Source organism: Topomyia yanbarensis, chromosome 2 (genome assembly GCF_030247195.1).
Source record: "Topomyia yanbarensis strain Yona2022 chromosome 2, ASM3024719v1, whole genome shotgun sequence".
Classification (NCBI taxonomy): Eukaryota; Metazoa; Arthropoda; class Insecta; order Diptera; family Culicidae; genus Topomyia; species Topomyia yanbarensis.
This window is the reverse complement of record NC_080671.1, coordinates 403,935,198-403,955,279: the sequence shown is the minus strand read 5'-3', so window position 1 is coordinate 403,955,279 and position 20,082 is coordinate 403,935,198. Positions and strand designations below refer to the sequence as shown.

At 38.7% G+C, this 20,082-nt stretch overlaps 1 protein-coding gene across 1 annotated transcript; it reads left to right on the top strand.

Moving 5' to 3' along the window:
- The first annotated feature begins 8,152 nt into the window (after nt 1–8,152).
- LOC131684979 (serine protease gd-like) lies at nt 8,153–18,327 on the top strand. Its single transcript, XM_058968287.1, has 3 exons — nt 8,153–8,775; nt 16,631–17,136; nt 17,194–18,327. The coding sequence occupies exons 1-3, from the start codon at nt 8,557–8,559 to the stop codon at nt 17,978–17,980; spliced, it is 1,512 nt and encodes a 503-aa protein (XP_058824270.1). The 5' UTR covers nt 8,153–8,556; the 3' UTR covers nt 17,981–18,327.
- The last annotated feature ends 1,755 nt before the right edge of the window (nt 18,328–20,082 follow it).

Below are 20,082 nucleotides of genomic sequence, written 5' to 3'. Positions count from 1 at the left end.
AGGAATCTTACGTCACCAGAGTAGGCTCTGAGAAATCAGGTAAGGAAAGTCATGTACAAAGAAGTGACATTTATCGTTTTACTCGTTTTTGCGTCACGTACATCTGATAATAACGAACTCAAATAGGTAATGAATGGATTATTTCCAAATCCATTAGAAGGTATCCTACCGTTCGATAGATCGTCGATTTTTGATAGGACATTGACTTCTATTAGTTCTATTAGCAAACCACGAATTTTTCAGCCAGGTTTTTTATTCTCTTTTTGTCATGAGACAGTTTTTGTTATAGTAAAACGACACTCTGCAGTTCATCGAAGTTGGCTTGGATTAATTATATAAATAAGATTTCTGACATGTTCATCTAGAGTTCCGTCTTGGAACCTGAGAGGGAAAAACACTCATTAAGTCAGGCACGTAGCTAGAGGAGGGGGGCTAGGGGGCTAAAGACCCCCCCCCCCCCGAAATGTTTTGAAAATAAATTTCAAAAACATTATCATCAGCGACTTTAGCTTGTAGCTCTTTGGTTTGAGATAAAGTTAGAAGGTTGCTGTTTCCAACAACCAAAATCAATGGTCACGAAATTCAGTGTGGTTTATGCTTCTGTCCCAGCCGGTGTGAAGCGAACGACAAATAAAGTTTCTTTTATATTGTGTTCCTTGTCTGAAGAAGACAGGAAACTTCTTGCCCTAGTAATCTGTCGAGATGAGTGAGTCGCAGAAGCAAGAAGTGATGCACCGGCCAAATACTGTGATTAGTGGTGATTCGCATAAGACCGAGTATTTGTGATGAGGAACATTTTCTGAAGGTAAACATGGAGGCCATACTTACGATAGCCACCTTTATTGAGTTCTCCCACCTCAGGTATTCTGCGCTCATAGCGTTCAACAAATTGGATCAGGATCATTGATTTCGAATGATTTAAAGCCATTAAATTTTCATGGTTGTGTATAACAATGCTGTAATTAAGATCTTCATACAAATGGACGGTGAGAGAATCAATGTTCGGTTACAGGATCGGATACCGCTTACTTGCAGATACATATCACATATAGGAGAAATGCAGTACAAAACATAATTCGATAGTACAATTACATATAGTATTCTTTGCACATATCAAAGGCAAACTAGTACGTTCTAGTTCTTTGAAAAAACGTCACATTACACATCACATTATCAAATATGTGGCACATGTTCAGGTAATATTGACAACGGCAAAAGCTGCGTCAATATATCAAAATCTACAGCCAGCACAATCATTGAAGAAATTCACAACAATAAAAGCAACAAGCAAGCATGTTTGCGAACATAAAGGCAGCAACCACGATTATGACACGGAAGTGTTCAATAGCGAGATAGATATGAACGACCCCCTATACGCAATTGGTGAGGAAAAAATATTTCCCTGCTTCGTAAACAGGTATCTACGTGAAATGGTTAAGAGCTTGCGTGAGATCTGTTGGACAACCAGTAAAACTCATTTTATTATTTTTATTGTTGTAAATAGATATAACTAGATATAACTGTTTCGATGGGTGAAAGCATTGAACCGAGTTCACTTATGAATTATTTAAAAAATAGTAGAAGAAATTTAATGGACGACTGAGTACTAAAACTCTCCAAAAGTGAACACATCATCGCAAGTGATTGTCCCGTTTAACAAAACTCAGATGAAATACTCGATATTGGCAACTCTATTTTAAATTAAAATGACAGGTTTTTAAATTGTACCCATTTTGAATTATTGTATAAAGTCTATGCACTTTGTACTCTTATACGCAAATTTTTTTTTCAATTTATTGAGAACGATATAGCTGTGGCGACAGTTTTTGCTTTCGCGTCATTTTAACGCCGCATCATTTTCTTTGGCACACAATTTCACTTTCATGCGAGGAATTAGTTCCGTTCATGTGAGTTCGCAATACTGTTGCGACTAAAATGTTGTGACTGGTTGAATCTATTAGTCCAATAATTTCGATTTTATGTCTTCAGTATATAACAGTCTCACGATCTGTTTTTGTATTCGTTATGGACTAAAATGAGAGATTATCAATAATCACGGAGGAGGAAAAAAGAATCAGCTAATCTAAGAAGCCTCAAGAGCACCTCTTCTATCTTTTATATGCACTCAGAACGAGTGCTTTCGGAATTTCGCTCTGATCCTCTCAATTCGGTTTGAAAAAAAAACGGCATTTTCGAAAACCACGCATTGTAATTCTCTCTCACTTACGCGAGAAGAAGCTTATCCGAGGTCCAACTTTTCCGAGATAAGATGAGTCGCAAAATTCTCCATCTCCACAAATAGCGTGAGAATGATTTTCCGGATAAAATTTATTTGACTTTTTCCTTCTCACCGGAGAAGGTGATAAAATTTTAATTTCGTGGAATAAAAACTTAAAAAAATACACTTGATTACAAAGAAAAGCGGCAAAGAAATATGATAGACTTGTTTTTTCTTTTTTTTTGGAATAACGACAGGAAAGCAGCGTGCGAAAAAAGGATACCGTGATAAACTCATTCTTTCATTCTCCGGCTGATTTATTTATCCGGAGAAATAACACGTTGTATTTATCCGGAGAAGTTGTGTGAGTGCCAATAACTTTTCGTGTGAAAATGTGAGTTTTTATTGTCGCAGTAGCAAACTATCCGGGCGCATTTACTCATATGAGCGATAACTGCAATGCCTGTCGAAAACACATTACGCCTTCGTTGTACGTACAACATTCAACGGTAGGTGGAACAACGTTGATTGAAATTGTTTCCTAAATTTTGGTAAAAGAAACCTGTAATCAAAAAGCATTACAGTTTTCTTCAAGAAGTCAAGCATCTCTTCCAATCTTGATGATGATTGTAAAAAAACTTGAGCTAATGAAAAACGAACCAATTACTGAAAAACTGCTGCTGACAAAAAAATTTGCGAAAGATTCACAGAAATCGGATAAATTACAATAATTTAAAAACATAGAAATCTGAAAGAAAGTCTCTTCGGCACAGGAGAAGCAAGTGCGATGTGTTTTCTTTGATTTGTCGGAAGCAAGTGTGATGCTAAAATTATTTAGCTCACTCATATTTAAAGTTTCAAGTAATTCTAGTGGTGTCATCAATGTTACATTCAGTGCTTCGAAATTTCAAAATCAGTTAACTATTTCTGCTTATCGAAACTGACATTCAGATTCAACGCCTCGGTCATTCAACTTTCCAACTAACTGAAATTTCAAGCAGAATCGAATGTAAGGAAATATAAATTTCTTCACCAACCAAAGCATTCATTTGTTGTTATGTGGACACTTCGAGCATTAGTTAGCTGAGTAATCCATGTCTAGTGCCCTTTCGCTCAATAATCCCTCTCAGAGCTAGCATAGAAACAAAATTCAGTTTGCTTCTGAAACCGACCATATGCAAACCCGAATGCGCTATGTCGGGAGAATGAATGACGAGGGAAACGAACCAAACATTTTATTCATCGCGGCGGGCAGGAATTGAATTTCGGTTCTCTTTCAAGTTCACGCAGGGATGTAATTTTTTTAAGCTCTGGTTACATTTAACAAAATTTACGTAAATTGCAAGATAACAGTAACCAGGGGATTTCCTTTTGATTAGTGAACAGTCCTACAGTAGATAAAATTCCGACTAGTTTAGTAAATTAATTCATTGAAACTTCTCTTTTGTATTTTCTAAAAATCCATGAATTCCGAAATGAAACCTGTAAGCATCGTGTGTTCAAATATAATATTTGCTTAATCTAGGTAAATACAGCTATAGTTCTTATTTTTGCTCTACGCATCTACAAATCTGCCTGTCTAATCAGAAGATTTGGAGCGAATTTCGAAATTCTCTTGTATTTGTATTTGTATTTAAATAATTGAGTCTTAATGAACTATGCTAAAAAGAAATGTCCTAAAGTGGCATGCGCGAAACTAATGACGAAGTCGAAGATGTCGTTATAATTCTTGAAGCGACGGGTCATTTCAAATACCGGTTGTTGGCAGCGTAGTTAGTGTTGTGCATTTCAGAGTGCAGCAGTGTTCGAGAACAAAGGACACGGGTTGGTGCGTAGAGGTTAATTTGTGATAGAAGATCGGGAACATCATATTCAGCCATAAGAAGCTTAGACACGAAGGTAGTTTACGACGCGGGTCTACGATCTTCTAAAGTGTGTAGTCCTAATAATCGACAACGATCTTCGTATGGTTCAGGTTCAGCGGATCGTTCCAAGGCAATTGACGTAACGCATATCGTATGAACCTGCGCTGGACAGCCTCACTTCGATTTTCAGCTTCCCGGGATTCGGGAAATAAATAAAAGAAAATTCCCGAGATTCCTAGAACACATAAGAAAAAATGACTTGTTTTCTTGAAAATAAAATAATAAATTTAAAAAATTTCAAACCTGATTGATTGCATGTATATCTGTCCTACAGTTGCCAGAAGACGTCAATTTGAAGGACTACACAGTATTAAATCGTTTGATATATCATCACTCAGTTTATACAATATCAACTTGTTTTGATTCTTTTCTGGTTATGATTGGAACGATGTCCTGAATGCAGCTGCTGACGTTACTGTCCAAAATTGGAATTCGCTGCAGAGCATTTCGATGGTATGGGATCAATTTAATGCAAAGCATCTTCTTTGGTTACCTTGAATGAAATGATTCAGCTGCTCCAGGGTAGTGTGCGTTTAAGTGAAAGAAGATATTCATCGAATCCGTTCCCGGCACAGTTGGATCAGCATCACTTCGAATTAAGATTGAATCAAAATAAAGCGAATAATGAAGGAACTACGCAGCGATGAGTGAAATCTACCATCGATTTTCTATTCGGGAATCCCGGGAATGCCAAAAGTCCCGGGATGGAACCTTTACTCTGCACAGTTGATCGCGAAACTCCTCCGATTACCCAGAAGTAAGCTGGCCCTGATACCCAGTTCGAGGGCGCTCTTGCTATTGAGCTTTGCCGGGATCTATGCTTTATATGTAATAATCAAACTGCTAATTTTCAGTGTTTTGGAAAGAAGAAGAAATGGCCTTTCTAACGATATGCTATGTTATGTTCTTTTACTAAAAGAACTATGCGGTTTTGGGACAAGAATATGAAAATTACCATTATTTGGCTATTTTTGATTAAAAATATGAAAATTTCTCAACAGTTTTATTACAAAGCGTCTCTGTTTTAATAAAAATTTAAGGAAAACATTTCATTTTGTATCCAACGACCTATTCATGATCAAAATCGGTTGAGAAATGGCAGAGTTATTATTTTTTTCCAAATTAGAAACTTGCTCGCATGAACTTTTAAGAGGACGGTCTCATATAAAATTTTCAACAAAAGATTTTTTTTTCTCGATTACGTATACATTAAAAAGTATGTGTGTAAACTTTGAACATAAAATTGGATAAAATAACGGAAGATATAATTATAGCATCATATAGTGCGAGACAATACCTCACTAATCCCTTAAGAGTTCATGCGAGCAGGTTTCTAATTTGTAGAAAAAATTAATAACTCAGCCATTTACAACCGATTTTGATCAAAAATATGCGGAATTAAATGCTCTCCTTAAATTTTTATTAAAACAAAGATGTTTCCTAATAAAAATGTTGAGCTATTCTTATATTTTTAATGAAAAAAAAGCAAAATAATGGTAACTTTCATATTGTTGTCCCAAAACCGCATAGTACTTTTAACAAATGAACATAACATAGCATTCCGTTGGAAAGGAAATTTCTTTTTGTTTCCAAAACTTTCAAAAAATTTAAAATCGATTGAAAAATTATTACGCAAAAAAAATTTTAGTGTCAATATTTTAGAAAAATCGTTTTTTTGCTATAAATCAAGATTTACATTTTTCATACATTGTTTTGTGTTGCATTTGATGAGACCTACAACCTATACTAGGTCTCTTGAAAAGTACAAAATCACTGTAGCACCGTGTAATCAAACTGCTAGACAGAACGACTGTTTTTGAATATAAAGAAGAGTTGGGCGATCCGACAAAAACGTCTTTCCCACTTGGATTTTTGTAAAAACTTTATAAGTGGTTATGGCGTTTGAATTGTGCAATGAGTCTGTATTCCTATCAATTCTGTATTGTCACTTTAAAACGGATGTATTCAATGTACTCAATGAACTACGCATAGAATATATTTTATCTTCATTATGAACACTGGCGGCTCCAGAGAGGGGCACGCAGGGACACGTGTTGGTTTAAAACTGTGAAATAAATAAACTGAGCAAAATTGTTTACAAACAATAAAAGGTTTTAAAAAGCTTGCAGAGAAGACCTCAAATTTCCTAATTTCTCGCGTATTCCGTTGAACGAGGAATCTACCAAAAACCACTGGAAATGGAACATTGGTCTTCTCCCTTTTCAGTTTAACAAGATATCAGGATTCAAACACGGATGCAATATATAGTAACATAACTGTACACGCTGTTATGTGGAAATTTATCTTTGATACTGAGCGTACTTGAGTCTGATAGCAAATTGAGAACTAAACTTGATGTTGTGATGTTGCCGGCAATGATCACTTAGGTTGATATGGTTTGCGTCGTTTTAACGGTTAAAAGATCAAAATCGAGAGCAAGAAATTGTGTTTTGACATTGAACAGATCTTCTATCAGTGAGAGTAAATTGAAAACTGTTGAAATATTCCGATGATATCAAAATAAGTACTCAATGTATTTGTATTGCCAAAAAAATGAAAAATAAGCATTGAAATTAAGATTCCCGTGAATATAGAAAATGACAGTATAGAGGTAAGGTTATACGACCTATAAACGCGTACCCCCGTTTCACCTGATACTTGAAGCAACTTTTTCACCGAATATGATGCTCTGGTGGTGAGAATGTGGATTGAAAAATCTATCCCTTCTTGACTATACAATGCAAACTCAACATAACTATAATTAAACTAGCCACGCTATACATCTATGATGGGAAGATTCCTATGTGCAAGTACTGTTATTAAACGGTGCATACTGGAAAACCTTGCACGGAAGATGGTCAAGAGAATACATCACAACCGATTGCCAACACATCTACGGCAAATCAATCCAACTACAATCGCCTGAACCACATAAGATTGCCAAATTTGTGGGACCTGTTCAATTGAAAACACAGCATCAAGTACCCCAACATCAATAGCCAGCACCTTCAGCGCGGGTTTTGTGATCTGTAAGTGAAAAAGGCAACTAAAAACAATCGTGAGCACAAACACGGCATTACCAATCAGAGATGGGAAGGCTAGATATCTTAAAAAACTAAATTACATGAACCAATTTTCCGTTCAGTAGAATTTTTAATTGTATATTGAGAATGATTGTCGAAACAGTCTGGTCTGGAAAGGCCGGATGATACATGCAGTATAATTTCGGAGCGAAAGCTCGTTGACCGTTTGCCAGATTAACTGTTTCACAGATTCGTTGAAGGATGGCCAGTTGGTTATGATGAAATGACAGAAATAGAGAGTGAGAGGAATTTTTCTATTATTCTTGAATGTCATTCTTCGTCTAGTTCCAAATTAAGAGAGCATCCCGGATAGTTTGTGGGACGGTAGGTCAGTTCATCATCATTCGTTCGCCTAAAAATTTGTCCCTTGAATTTGGCGACCTGCTTTAGGTGAACTGACCAATTCGTGCATGTGGAGACGCCTATGATTACCACACAAAACCAATCGTTGTAAAAAATCCTTAAGAGCAGTACTAAGTGGTAGGCATTTGTATTTGGATATGGCTAAGAAATTGCGTAAAACGGTAAAACGAGCATGAAAACAGTTTAGTAATAAGTTTTATTTTATTTTTTGAAGATCTGAAAACGATCGGTTGAATAGATGAGTTTTTATTAGGATGCATACCCTGCATAGATACTAACAAAAACTTCATTCTCTCGTAAAATATACCACAAATTGTCTTTTGCTTCAAAAAAGAGAACGAGGATAACAGCTCATAGGCATAATTTGAGGGTGACGTCGTTATCACTTGACACCTACATCTGTGTATAAAGTAGTAAATCCAAAAACAATCATACTCCAACTAAAATCCGACGAGAGAAACTAACAAGAGAGAAAACCTCACTATCCGAAGATCGCTCAGTCGATTATCATCCCCATCCCGCCAATGCAATGGCTGGCCAGGCACTAGTCAGTATACGTATAGATCTGCTAGCGTGAGGATCGCATGTTAGTGCAAATTACTCGCGAGTGGTGATCGCGGAGATCATTCCGCCCCAATACGGGACCTGATAGTTGTGAGCTCGAATAATCAAAATATTAATTAAAAGTGCTGATTAATATCTACATTCACATGACTTATTAACGAGCTTGTTATAATATTCTATAAACGTGTGCCGCAAAGCAAGTGAGACTCGAGACTCGAGAATTGTTTCGATAAACATAGTAGCAAATTAGAGTCTGACTTTCTAGTCAGAACGCGAGTCAATTTTCCGGATCGGATATACCTCTCTACTGAAGTCGCCAGAAACGATGTGAATCTTTTTTCTGCATTAATGTACCTGCTCAGAGCAAGTGAGATTGATTACATCGGATTAATAACGACACGAAATGACACAGGTATTCCATGCTTTGGCACTGGTACTCTACCTGGCAGGACTCAGTTCAATCGGAGCACAATATCTAGACTCACCATGCCCGGATGTATTCACCTACCAGGTTGATCCAGGAACCAATCAAATATTCGGATACATCGAAATCAACAACATTCAAGTAGGACAGGCGGCAAAACTCAACGTTGATCTATCGATCGGAGCGCAACTAGCGTCGGTAAGTCGATGTTCGATTTCAAACATATGTGGGAAATTCCACCAAGCGCATATTTCCCTATGTCAATAAATAAACCAACTCGTTTAGCATGGTATGGTCCGAAGTATGCATTTGCATGCGGCGGCCGTGGCCGTTCATAATAGATAACTTCGTTGGGTCTAGTTACAGGAAAAATCCCCTTTCCGACCATGCGAGCAAGTAAATCACAGCAAAGTGGCTTTAAACCATTTGGTGCTTTACGACTAGTGGGGAAATTTTGAGTAGCACATTAAAACATCGACACCGCTGACGTTGTCGTCTTCGTCAACCGGTTTTGAAATGCTCGCCAGTTGGGGAAATAGCTTTTCGAGACGCAAAATTGTGATAAGCCGGGATCGTGAATTGTATCAGGCTCGCAGTTGATCTTATTCGTTGCCATATATGTATTGCCAAGGAGTATTGTTTTACTCACAGAATAAAACATGAATTTCTATTCTAGAATGTCATTTGATCGTGAATCATCGTTTAGAACCATAACGATCAGGGGGTGATGATAGTTGACCAGTCAAATATTGGATAATATCTTTTATTTGCATAAAATATTCACTATTTGATGAACTGGAGAAAAGCACTGAAACCAATTTTAAAATGGTAGACAAACGAAGCTTTATTGAATTTTTCTTCAAATCGGTTTCGTGGTAGGATAATTTATTTTTTCGTACAATTATTACTACTAGTTTCGGGTGTGTTCTAATTGTTCTAATAATATGGAATATTGTTCTAATAATATCGAAAAGGGTGTACATTTAAAACTGTTCATGCAATGGATTTAAATTTCAGCTAACTTTCTTATATCCAGAGGTATGTTTTACACGGTTCTGCAGTGGTTTTATCTGGACCATTTGTCATATTTGAAACCGCTTATAAAGGGTGGAATTGTCAAACAAAATTATGTGCACTCTGATTATGTTGGAAACTTTCTACACATGCCCTCAAATCTCCTCCGTTACAGAGTTATTGAACTTTTTTCCACTAACTAACACTTGTTTGTCTTATACTGCCTCTAACTCAAAAGTATACTTCGTATTACCGCTCTTTTAGGTCCGATTATAACCTGAGAGAAATTTCCACTAAATGAATACTACTTCAAATCATTCAGTAAATGAAATTTAGTAACCTTTTAGCGCTGAGTAGTTAAGTATCAATTAAAAATTGCGTTTCAAGACTACCGTCATCGGGGGTTACTTTACGCCAAAAAAAAGTCTCGTTAATATCGTTACGATGCAACTTGCTGTTCCCTCACAAAAGAAGTTTCGCTGATTTGACAAGACAGTTTTGATTAACTCATGGAAAATGGCGTCCTTTGCATACCCCCAGGCTTATTATTTCTTCCCACAATGGGCGCAGAGGACGAAATATACCGATGGAAATTTGAACAAAATTAACATATCAGTCAGAGAAATTTTAAATATTTTTATTCAATTTTGAATTATATGACTTTTTAAAAAAAAAATTTTTTAGAAAATTTTTTGAAAGCGACGTGAAAAATGAAATCCAGTTATAGAGCACAAACAGAACGACAAAGTTTTGTGAAATAAAATAAGTTCACGGTAGCTTTTTCTGTAGAATCATACAAAGACAGATGTTTGACGGCGACGTACGGAATGTTTTTGAGGACGGCTTTGTGAAATCAGGTGACGCTGGGCGTTTGAAGGTGACGTATTTTTACGGGAGACTGAGCGTCTAAATAGGTTTACTGAGCAAACGAGTTACTGAGGAGTTGAATGTTTATTACACTTGAAATACGCATATAAACACTGAAAAATGCGGAACAGATTCGAAACAAGCTCGTACGTGTTTCAATGCCGCTCATTTTAAGTAAATATAAGCTTCAAATATTGAACTGTGTGTTCGTGCAATCGATTGACACAAGGTGTGTGAAGGCGATGGATGAAGCAACCACTCAGGAGTCTATATCTCAAGACCAGTATACGAGGTGAAATTTTCGGAGTTAGCTAGTTGGTGGAGTTTTTGGGACCATCCATAAATGACGTAGTATTTTTAAGTGATTTTTAACAACCTCCTCCCCCATTGTAGCATTTCTTCACAAACCTCTAAATACCCCCCCCCCCCCCACCCCCCTGGTAATTACGAAGCTTGACGATAACTCTCCCCCTTGTCACGGCATTTTTTAAAATTAAAAACGATGTTAGTTATTCCCCATCAAAAAAGCTACGTAGCATGTCACGACCCTCTACCCCCCTGTCGTCACTCATCATCACAAAATACAAAATTCCCCCTCCCCCATATAATGCTACGTCATTTATGGATGGTCCCTTCCAAGTGCGGACACGACTTTTTGGTTATGTCCCAAACATTACCCACCAATCTTTTTCCACATGCGAGTGACACAAAGATACTGTTAATGATCAGTTCCATTTTTCCACATTCTTTAAGATAATTGCGGTAGTATCCAGCCTTTCATCGTAGTAAAGATAGCCGGGCACTTATGCATTTTTGCATTAGTACCCCCTGACTCGTCATTCAATATCTTATATATTCCAAAATTTCTGTCTCTTCTTTCGTATTCTTTAAGTTATCACTTTGCGCCGAGCTCTGGGCCCGAGAACTAATGATAATTCTTCTGTAAAAGATCCAAATATCTCGAAAGTTCTCTCAGGTAAGCACAGAACTGTGATATCCTTTCTCAAGCAAGCAAATGACATTGCTGGCGATAAGGCATTTATGAAGGACAACCGCGTTTACATATTCGTTCATATAGTTGAGATCGACACAGTGTGGTCACCGATTCGTGATGATTATGCGTGGCCTGAAGAGGTTGATTATTTCGAGGACCCCTTTCTCCAGTGGCAATCGCGCGGGACGGGACAATATTGTATGTCTCTTCAAACTCGTATTTAACCTGACAACCGAGAAGTCAGAGTCTTCTTCGACAAAATGGTCGGCTGTTTGTACCGCGCGTCATGTTTTGCAAACTTTGGGCAGAAGAGATTCCTTTTAAAGGCTAAAGAATTTTCTTGGGAGGTCGCCAAATGTAACAGCTCGAGGAAGCACAAAGTCGAAGCAAATAGTCACCTGGTAACACAAAAAATCCCAAGTGGCTCAACATTTCAACCAGAAGTTCAACTTATGCTAATTTGGTTTTTAGATTAGAGTCGCTCTAAGTTCGCCCTAATATTTACAAAATCTAAATAAACATGACAGTTCCGAACGAACCTAGAGCGACTATAAAACGAAATCAGCATTAGAGCAGGATTGGTTGGGCTCCGACAATTTTGTTGATCTTTGCTACTGCTTTAAGCCAAATTTACATCTCTCCGATCCGTTTCAGTTCCGTGCACGGACAACAATATTCTTTCAAACAAATCAGATGTAAGCATTCACACTTCAACATATATCTTTCATTAGGGCTTAAATCGCAAATGTAAACAAACTGCGTTTTCTCTATTAAGGCATTATGCGACTAAAATACTACAAGATTGAGGTGAAAATTAGTTAAAATTGTTTATAGATCAATTTATAATTAAAGAAGACAAAACGGCTAAACATACATTTTCTTCGAGATTTAGGCTTAGGCCCTTCTTCTCATATGGAATATAAAGGCTAAACTAACATTTTTTGACAGAACAGGGGCGAATGGTTATTATTCACAAAATTATTCTCTAAACGGCGGTTTTATTGTATAAATTATAATTAATATCTATTGTGATCATGTCCACTCGGTGGTTGCGACTTAAGCCCTAATGAAAGCTCCGTGTCGACTGTGTGAATGCTCGCATTTGAATTGTATGAAAGAATATTAGCGGCCGTACACGGAACTGAACCGGCACTGAAGCGGATCGGGTAGGTGTAAATAGCTTTAACCCTCAAAAAGGCAAGCTTAAATTGTGACTTTATAAAGGAACACACCTAAGATCCAATGAAATCAAAAGCCTATTTTTGTCGTTTTATCAGTGAGAGAATCGAAAGCCCGAAAACGCTCGATATTTTATATTTCAAATTACAAGTTCATTGAAACTAGAGTACTATAACTAGTCGGGCCTCGGAGACCCCTTGCCTTTTTAAGGGTTAAGGAGGTGGCCTATTTTACAGACCACTTTTCTGATCCATTTGTGTTGCAACGAAATTGTGAAAACGAGGGTTGAAGTCGACAATAATTTTCGCTACTTTTTTATGTTTTTGCAGTAGAATTTTTTTTAAACAGGTCCGTTATTTATTCTTCTTTCCAATTTAGATTTGATATAAACGCCATTTATTGTGAATAGATCTGAATTGGGTTGATAAGGCGCTTCTGACACGTTTGGTGGAGCCCCAGTTTTGCGTCGCTTTGGTGTTTACTTTTTCAGTTCGACTTTCGTACAGTAATTTAGTGTGTACCTGAAAATGGAACACTTGTCCCAACTCGTTTTGACTTTTCAGCGCACCTTAAAGGCCAACCGCTCGCTACTGGCATATGCTGTTGTGCCCACTTTGATGCCAATTATGCTAAACTGTTTTGAATTGTTTTTCATTTACAACTATTTTCAAAGTTTTCGTGAGATTCCGCTAAACGAGTGCCAAATATTTTTCAATTGTTCAAACTCTTGTGAGTTTGAAAGGATTTTATCCTAGGGCACGACTTGCACGTTGTGGGAGGTCTACTATTCCTGAGCCATTTTCCTGTAATGGTAGGAAGCTAGATCTGGCTAACCATTCTTTGATCCTTGAACATCTCGATTGGCCGTACAAGTTGTAACGATAATTTCGATTAGCAGCCCACATGTGCAAATCACCTGCCAAACCAAGCATTTTTTCGTAAATTTTGACAACTTTTTACGCTTAAGCTTTTGATTGTTTCCTCTTTCGGTAGCCGTATAAAACTCTTGACCTGAGGGATGCTTGAAATCCGCCTCGGCGTATGTCTCATCGTCCATTATAATGCAAACCTTCTTGGGCTACAATGTTGCGTACAATTTAGCCACTCTTTCTTTAGTCGTGATTTTCGCCTGTCATCACGATTGGGTGTCACTCTTACATTGTACGTTGACAGCTAGGCTCATTTCGTGTCGATACTGAATGATAAATTGGAAAAATGGTTAATTAGCTTAATCCGCATCCGTAAGTCCGATTCATACGAATAACCATCACGAATTTCGTCTTTCATGGATGTGTCGAAGAAAACCGTAGATTCAGAAGTATGTAAGAAATGAGCACGGTTCTTATTGTAAGAAGGAAGGTTAATATTCTGCGCCATGTAGTCAAAATACAGGGACTTGAAACGGGTCTGAGAATTGAGTTCAACAAGCCTCTCGAAATTTTCAGCCACCAATGGGTTCAAGATAATGCTTCGAATGAGCAATCGATATGTGAGTTCCCAAAATCTATTTTTCAGCGGGAGAACGCCGGAAAAGATTTCCAGACTGCATGCACCCTAAAACGATACGCAAACAACGAAACTGAATTCTTTCGAGTTCAAAGAAATGTATGTTCTCAGCAGAGCGAAAGCAGAAGAATATTCCATTACAGACAGTATTGTTGTTTGATACAGACTAATTCGGTCACCAAGGTACCTCACTATGTTCTGATTTTTGTACGGACAAAGTTGACCCTTTGTTGGTACTGCAGTTTCAGATACCCAATGTACCCCAGGTACCTTTTGAGTCGAACCAGATTCCTAGTTACTTTACTGTGAAGACCTGAGCGATAGTTTGACCCATTATTAGAAGCTGTAGTTATGCTGGTTTACGCTTCATAGTAAATACAACTAGCTCAATTTTCTCCGTGGTGAACTCGATACCCAGCTTAATAGTCCAAACAGACAAATTGTCCTTATCTGTAATGATCTTTGTACGTCGACAGCTTTGGGTCCCACAACAGAAACCACACCGTCGTCTGCAAGCTGTCTTAGCATGTCAAGACAAGCATCTATGTCGTTGACATAAATTAGCTAAATCGTGATCTCGCTAAATCTCCATGCGAAAAATACATGTGCTTTTCCGACAACAAGTTTGGCAAAAAGTTGTTTGAAATCGTTAAAAGGCCATACTAGTGCAGCTTCTCAGAAAGACTCTTGACAGAAACCGAATCAAAAGCCCCTTTAATATTTAAAAACACTGATGCAACGCAAGGCAATCGTTCGTCCCTTTGCTTTTGCGGAAGCCAAATTGTGTATTTGACAGTAAGCTATTTGCTTCGGCCTGATTTTTGGAATAGAACAGGATCATTCTCTCGTACAACTTCCGAATACAGGAAAGCATTGCAATCGGTCGATACGAGTTGTGATCGGACCCTAGTTTTCGTAAAGCGATGACACACCCTCAAGAAACTTATTAAATAAATTCAAGAAGCATCTCTTGGCAGATTCTTCATCAAGTGAAATTTGATTCTGTCTCATCCCGGTGCTCAGAAATATTCAAAGCTGTAAAAATACGGTCCACAATATCAGAAAAAAAATATTAAGCCAGCGCTGGTTTCTTTCTGTGGCTGAGATATGGGAACACCTGGGGTTTTTGATGTCTCAGGAAATGCTGGGAACTCCTTTCCTGATCTCAGATTTTTGAGATCGGGAGCGACTTGCTTCGGTTTTGCACCAGTACTTTCTCGAGTAATTATTTTTGGAGGACCTTGAAGTGACACCTTCTGGTCTTTACAACGAAGATTGGGAGAGGAAATGTTCCTCCTTTTTCTATTGTTTCTAAGCACAGCAGAAGATGTTCCCTCCTGGGGTTCATCACAGTTGTCTTCGACAGCAGACAAGTCAGTATAGTTGTTAGGGTTCGATGGCTTAGCTAACTTTAGCATTTGTGTAAAAGATCACTTAGAGAGTCCCTGAAGGGAGCGCTTAGGATTCTCCTGGCGCTGTTTGTATGCGGGATATGTCGGAAGATCATGGGAGTTTCCCCTCAGTAGAGACACTTTTCAAACTCCCCCCCCGGGGGAATCATCCACATGATTTCCACTGCATTTCTCACAACGATCCTTTTTGCTCTGTTGGGAACCTGTGTGTCCCAGTTGTTTGCAATTTGTGCAGTTCAGGACCCGCGGCAAGGAGGAGGTAGTTTGGTAGAACAACGCCGGTGAAGGTCACCCGATAAGAGTCTGATTTGACGTAGTATGTCCTCTTCCGAACCAGCTGCGACTGATGCTGAATGCAAACGTTTGCACTTCAGTATTTTTACTGGTTGGAGCATGAGGTCTTTAAAACAGCCAACCCCATGTGTCAGCAGATCCGCACAATTCGAATCGGAGAATACCCCGGCACATCCATTTGATGGTACATATACCCTATACTCCTTCGTAAAAGGATCGTAGCACAGCAATATCATTTGCCATTTGTCATCACCCGAGGATTATCAGGATGTATTTTCGATATTTCTGGCACGACCGAATATCGCTCCGTCAGAACTCGAGAAATCTGCATTAAATTCAAACCCCCCGTGGGCGAGCATAGATAAACCTTGAGCCGGGGAGCCAATTTTGTTTCGACATCCGTCTCACCTTTACATGAACCACTGTCAGGGGAAGTCATTTTTGCACGGGCCTATTGTCCAGTGCAAGTTGGTATTATAGAAAAAATGGGAAATGTAGTAATATTGTGGTAATTAACTTGTGTATATAACGGTACCCAGACGGCTTACTAGATAAAACACTGCATCACTGCTCACTGGTTGGATAACGGTAAATTAGAAAAAACACAAAAGAAGGGAAAAATACTGAAACTTCGACGAGGCGGAAAATGCGCAAGATAACTATTCTTCTTAATGTTACACTACACGGACTGGAACAATAGATCGATCGGTCTGAGAGTCACAGAACGAATGAATTCCTCTACATGTGACTCGCAGTAACTAAATGTATATGTACTCTCTCTTTCCAGGATAACGTCGGATCCATCACTTTAGTGAAATCTCGCGAAGCAACCTTCAATGACATCGTGCGAGGTCTACCAGCTCAGTACCGGGTCAACTTTCCACTGCAGAATATTCTGCCTACAGTACTCTCCATTTCACTTAATGGACAAACGCTATGCACTGGCTATCGTGCTCCAGGACGTGTCATAACCACTATAAACCTAGAGCATACCTTGTACACTCAGCTGCAGCCCCAAAACATGAACGGCTTTGGATTCCATCGTCCACCCGTTACAAACTCAGTAGGATTTCAGCCTCAGCCACAACCACAATCAAACGTTCCTCAGCCGCAGCCTCAAGCACAACCGCCACTTCAAACCCGCCCCCAGTGGAATTACGAACCTCAAACTTCTCGACCGCCAGTTTATCCCACCAGACCTGCAGTTGCTCGACCTGTCGTACGACCACAAACCACCACTCCCATCGCAATACGAACAACTCCTGCGCCTCAAGTATTAACAACTTCTAACCGGTAAGTGCACATCACCCAAATCTACAATGTACTCACTCATCATCTCCTCTCTTCCAGCGTATGCGGCAAACCATCAAAGTCCTTCCTAAACAAACTATCGTTTAATGGGGAACTAACTGAAAAAGGTCAGTTTCCTTGGATTGTACCTTTATTCGACCGCACTGATCAACGAGATCCAAAATATTTTTGCGGCAGTACGATTATCACTAGGAAACACCTTCTTACGGCTGCAAAGTGCTTCTATTACCTGGGCGAACTGCTCAGCCCAGAACGGATACTTGCAATGCCCGGAATGTACAACATTGACAACTTCCTCGATGATAACGCGAAATTTGCTGACATTGAAGCCGTCATTCCGCATGAAGAGTACGTTTCGGACGATGACCTCAGCGATTCCAACGTGGCAGTGCTACGGTTGAAGAAATCACTGGAATTTTCCGACTACATAAGTCCCATATGCGCCTGGCGTGGCGACAATGACTTGCAAACGATTGTCGGTGAGAATGGCGTGATGGCTGGATGGGGTGTCACGGAGACAGGTTCGACCTCAGTCGCAACATTCATCAAAATGACCGTCGTTGACGGGAAACAGTGCAGCGAAAACTGGTCGCGAGCCTACCCTAGCACGGCACGAGTATTCTGCGGGGACGGACACGGTTCAACACCCTGCATCGGGGATGCCGGCAGTGGATTGGTTCTAAAAAGGGGAAACCAGTACTATCTGCGGGGAATTTTATCGAACGGGCAAGTGGATAGCAATACTCTGAAATGTGACGTTACAAAGTATGCGATATTCATCGACATTGCACCGTTCAGATTCTGGCTGAAGACTGTCACAAGCTAGTAGAGGTGCGATCGCAGAGCACACCATAACTTCAGGGAGTTTGTATGCAGGTTAGGCACAGCATACAAGTTTACAATCCAAATATGCTCACTTGGCCGTTCTGGGCGCGATTTACACATGTGGAACACTGGGTCAATTTAGCTTAAAGTCATCCGGACATAATCAGACTTGCTCTTTTATGATGATCTACCGAACGAGAATTCCCTCGATCACCAACTGAAATAATCATGGTTAATTTACAGAACAATCCTAAATTTGAAACTAAACGTTATAAGAGTGGTTTATCGATAATCAATCTATTGTTACAGAAATTATTAAATAAATACTATTTTTATATTAAATCAAAAGTGTGAATCAGTATATATTTAGCACACCACATTTTTCCCAACATCGCATCGTTCAAAACTTTCAGATGTCCTCAATACAGTTTCAAGAACGATTCCCAAACAAAGCCCTCAAAATGGAGCTCCATAGCGAGTCGTATCGCTTTGCTAGATGGGGGGTGGAGGTAGTGTAACCTAACCCGACAAAGTGGCGATTGACCCTAAAATTAAAACCTCTATAATCAAAATAAAAAAAGCTTCTAGATAGGTTTAAGATCACTCTGGATTAAAATGAACTGTCGAAACAATGGACGTTTTGCCATGCGATGCCGCGGCAAACGTCATAAAAATGCACACAGTGGGACGAAGTCAAAAAAGCCGGGCATTGATATTTGCGATGAAACTGTTGGGTATGACACTTCGATGTCTTCAGAAAAATTTCTTTATTTTTTGAGTACTTTAATATAGTGGTGGCAAGTTGTGTTTAAGGGGGTATATACTCAAATAAAAAAAAACTCATTTATTAATTCAATGGTTAAGTGTCTATGGATAGTTTGTTCCTCCTTCTTATTATAAGAAAAACTTTGTTGAAGATGCAAAAAAATCTATATCTTAAGTAAAAAAACTTAAAAGTGAAACAAAAGTACATATCGAGATACCGCCTTAAATTTTTTTCTATAACTATTTTATTTGATTTTGGAATATTTTGCAATGTTTTGGAAAGTTGTACATGCTTCAAAAACCCATTTTTGGTGGAACATTCCAATTCGCTATTTCTTTTTTTTAAGGTTTTATGAATATTTTTCTAATTTGTCCACTCGTAACTTTAAGTGGCTACAGTTTGCAGAGTAGCAGGTAACAGCAGTTAAACATATAATCTTTTTGTCAAGCAATATATGCCGTATCGATACATGTATCATTCATAGGGGGGTCTAAGGGGATACTGCAAACTGTAGCACCCTTGAAGCCCCCCGCGAATGAGGACAACCCCATGCCGTATCATGGGAGTTAAAATCTCCTAATACTAAACTCCTAAACGTGACCCCGTCAGCTCCAACTGATACTGAATTTAATCGTTTGGAGTCCAGTGTCTTCACTGGCTGAAGCAACGGGTCCAACCACGTGTTTCAACAGATCTGCGCAATTCAAGCTCGAATCGGAAACCACACCATCGATGTCAACCTGGTTTGCTGGTACATACCCGATCAGAAGGAAATAACACAATTATAACTCATGCTGATATTTTGTTACGAAAAATTTCCTATCAAATTTTGTTATAAAGTAGAAACCGTTAGGTGTTAAAATAACAAAAATTCTAACAAAAAATTCTCTACGAATATCACATTTATAACAAACGTTGATAGCAATATAACACGATCATAACAACTTGAGATAGCATAATTGACCCCAACATAGCTTGTATTATTTATTGTATAATATCAACGATGCCCAGTGCCTGATTATTGGAGAGTACTTAATCTTCAAAAAGACAAGCTAGATCATGCCTTCAAGAAGCATTGTCCCTACGAGTCACTGAAATTGAAAGCCTTCTTTTTGTCGTTTTATCTGTGAGAAAATTGATGCCCCGAAAACGCAAGATAATTTCTATTTCTATTTACAAGTTCAATGAAACTCGGGAATTCTGACTCGATGAACCTCAGCGATCTCTTGGCTTTTTGAGGTTCAGCTTTGTTTAACGGTATCCCCAGGAAAACAGATTTCATAAGTAATGAAACTATGGAAGGATTGCACGATTCTAACTTCGCAATTAGTCGATGG

Excerpts from the sequence above, each read along its gene's own strand:
- LOC131684979 (XM_058968287.1), top strand. The coding sequence starts at position 8,557 with ATGACACAGGTATTCCATGCTTTGGCACTGGTACTCTACCTGGCAGGA. Across the intron at positions 8,776-16,630 it reads TCGGAGCGCAACTAGCGTCG|GATAACGTCGGATCCATCAC; the intron begins GTAAGTCGATGT and ends CTCTCTTTCCAG. Across the intron at positions 17,137-17,193 it reads GTATTAACAACTTCTAACCG|CGTATGCGGCAAACCATCAA; the intron begins GTAAGTGCACAT and ends CCTCTCTTCCAG.